We start from the raw sequence: 2,716 nt of genomic DNA, 5'->3' as shown, positions 1-2,716 counted from the left end.
TCAGTGCAACCACCTCATCCCTGCAGAGCTGTATCGTCAGTGCCACCACCCTGTCCCCGCAGAGCTGTATGATCAGTGCCACCACCCTGTCCCCGCAGAGCTGTATGATTAGTGCCACCACCCTGTCCTCGTAGAGCTGTATGATCAGTGCCTCCACCTCCTCCCCGCAGAGCTGTATGATCAGTGCCTCCACCTCCTCCCCGCAGAGCTGTATGATCAGTGCCTCCACCTCCTCCCCGCAGAGCTGTATGATCAGTGCCTTCAGGTGACAGTTCTGTGTAATGGAGGGAAGGGGCCGATGTGCAGCAGAAATCACGTTACTTCCATCATCCTAATTATCACCACCTGTAACCCACATCTTAGTAAGAGTGGTGTGAGGTTATAACTCCGATGTGAGAGTTGGAGCGTCAGTGACTGATTATAGAGGAGCTGCTGTACCGCTCTGGGTACTGGGAATATAGAATCGGAGCTTCCGCTGTAGAAGCCGCCTGGAGATTGGATGTGACCCTGTGTATCAGAGCAGTGGGTGATAGCTGAACTGTGAGTCAGGTTGAGCCTTCTCTGTACAGTGATTGGTCGCGGACATCAAACGCTATTCGCTGCTCACATTCTACAAAATAACCAATGGAATGCAGGGGACGTGTCCTCATGAAGCGTGAATAGGGGCAGAGGAGTATAAATAGCCGCTCACTCTGCTCCTCTCATCACTTCTGTTCTCTTCTATACAGAGCTATGGCTAGAACTAAGCAGACCGCTCGGAAATCCACCGGAGGGAAAGCGCCCCGCAAGCAGCTGGCCACTAAGGCCGCCAGGAAAAGCGCTCCCGCCACTGGCGGAGTGAAGAAGCCGCACAGATACCGGCCAGGGACAGTTGCTCTCCGTGAGATCCGCCGCTACCAGAAGTCCACCGAGCTGCTGATCCGTAAGCTTCCCTTCCAGCGCCTGGTGAGAGAAATCGCCCAGGACTTCAAGACTGATCTCCGCTTCCAGAGCTCCGCTGTCATGGCCCTGCAGGAGGCCAGCGAGGCTTATCTGGTGGGGCTGTTTGAGGACACAAATTTGTGCGCGATCCACGCTAAGAGGGTCACCATCATGCCCAAAGATATCCAGCTGGCCCGCCGGATCCGTGGGGAGAGAGCTTAGATCTGTCCTGCCCACCTGACTGCAACACAAAGGCTCTTTTCAGAGCCACCCAATCCTCCCTCAAGAAGAGCGAATTCCTGACCTTTAATACTGCCGGCTTTGCTACCAACCATGGTCCTGATCATGCTCGTGGTGGTGAGGCTGGTAGTTTTGCTACCCCTGCTGATGCTGGCATGGCAGGTGGTGCAAATGACCTTTTTTGGGGTTATGGGCAGAGTATTAAAAAACAACTAGACTTGAGAAGGCCTAACAGATGGACAGGCAACTTCCATCATGTTGGTGTTACTGTTAATAGTCGCCGGCCTTCTGTCTGCGGCAACCACACTGCTTCTTCCTGGCTGTTGGGGCGCTATGCCTCCCTCCCCCTATGCTGCTGTCCTCACTTTGCATGTCCTCCTGCTAGCTTGGGTCAGTTACTATATCATCCACCACTTCATCCTGCTAAACACTGTCTCTTGTGCCTCCTTCGAGCCTGCCACCTGGTTCCAGCAGTCATGGTACTTTATTTCCCAGGGCGTTCTGATGCTTCCTGTATCCCTGGGTGGTCCTTACCAGGTCAGCTCGCCCAGGGTGGGTTGGAATCATGGCCCAGAGGGTCCACTCCAGGAGTCCTCACACAAACAAGGGTGGGTGGTTTTGCTGGGCGTAAAATACTGGTTATGGAAAAGGTTGAGGTGTAACCCACAGGGCAACATGTTTGCCAGCCAACACACTTAGTGTATGGGCATTACAAGTCTAGGAGATCTGGTTCTTTTTTTAATGAGACATTTTTTAAAAGGCCCTCTATATTTTATTCCAAGGGGGGATTGGAGTTATTGGGGTGCATATGACTTGGTAGCAGGGCAGGCCTTGCCGTGAATCCATAATACATGAGGGTGTGCACGAATATATGGGGAGTATACAGCACTGTATGGATACAGGATATTCAACTATAAAATACTATATGTTGGATTATCAGCACTATATGGAGGTATATAATACTACTTGAAGGGTATACTGCACAATGTGTCCGTATACAACAGTATTTGGCAGCTTACAGCACTATATGGGGGTATACAGCCACATATGATGTTATATAGAACAATATGGAGGGCCCACAGCACTTTGTGCAGAGTATTCAGCAATATGTAGGTATCAGCACTACCTTATGCTCATGTCACTATATGGAGGGTAACCAGCACTATGTGAGCCTATACATACAATAGCTATTTGGGGTTTACAGCACTATATGGGGGTATTCTGTAGATGATTCTGAATGGGAGGAGACACGGATTAGATATTAAAGAGAACTTTTTGACAGTGAGGATGATCAATAAGTGGAACAGGCTGCCACTAGAGGTGTTGAGTTCTCCTTCAATGGAAGTCTTCAAACAGAGGCTGGACAGACATCCGTCTGGGAGGATTTAATGAATCTTGCACTGAGCTGGAACATTCCATGATTCAGGCTTATATAGAACAGATGCTCTCGGATTTGTGTCTGCAGCACTAGATGGGGAGTATACAGCACACGTAGACTTTGTAGTGCTGTATACCACCCAGTAGGTGGTATGGAGGATGTGCAGCACCGTACGGG

The 2,716-nt window shown here is 50.3% G+C and overlaps 1 protein-coding gene across 1 annotated transcript; it reads left to right on the top strand.

Moving 5' to 3' along the window:
* Nucleotides 1-274: 274 nt before the first annotated feature.
* LOC141057162 (histone H3) lies at nucleotides 275-1,196 on the top strand. Its single transcript, XM_073553703.1, has one exon. The coding sequence runs from the start codon at nucleotides 733-735 to the stop codon at nucleotides 1,141-1,143; it is 411 nt and encodes a 136-aa protein (XP_073409804.1). The 5' UTR covers nucleotides 275-732; the 3' UTR covers nucleotides 1,144-1,196.
* The last annotated feature ends 1,520 nt before the right edge of the window (nucleotides 1,197-2,716 follow it).

Source organism: Dendrobates tinctorius, unplaced genomic scaffold (assembly GCF_039654945.1).
Source record: "Dendrobates tinctorius isolate UK_male_01 unplaced genomic scaffold, ASM3965494v1 ptg000202l, whole genome shotgun sequence".
Taxonomy (NCBI): Eukaryota; Metazoa; Chordata; class Amphibia; order Anura; family Dendrobatidae; genus Dendrobates; species Dendrobates tinctorius.
The sequence above is the reverse complement of the archived record's forward strand: the minus strand, read 5'-3'. Positions and strand labels throughout refer to the sequence as shown.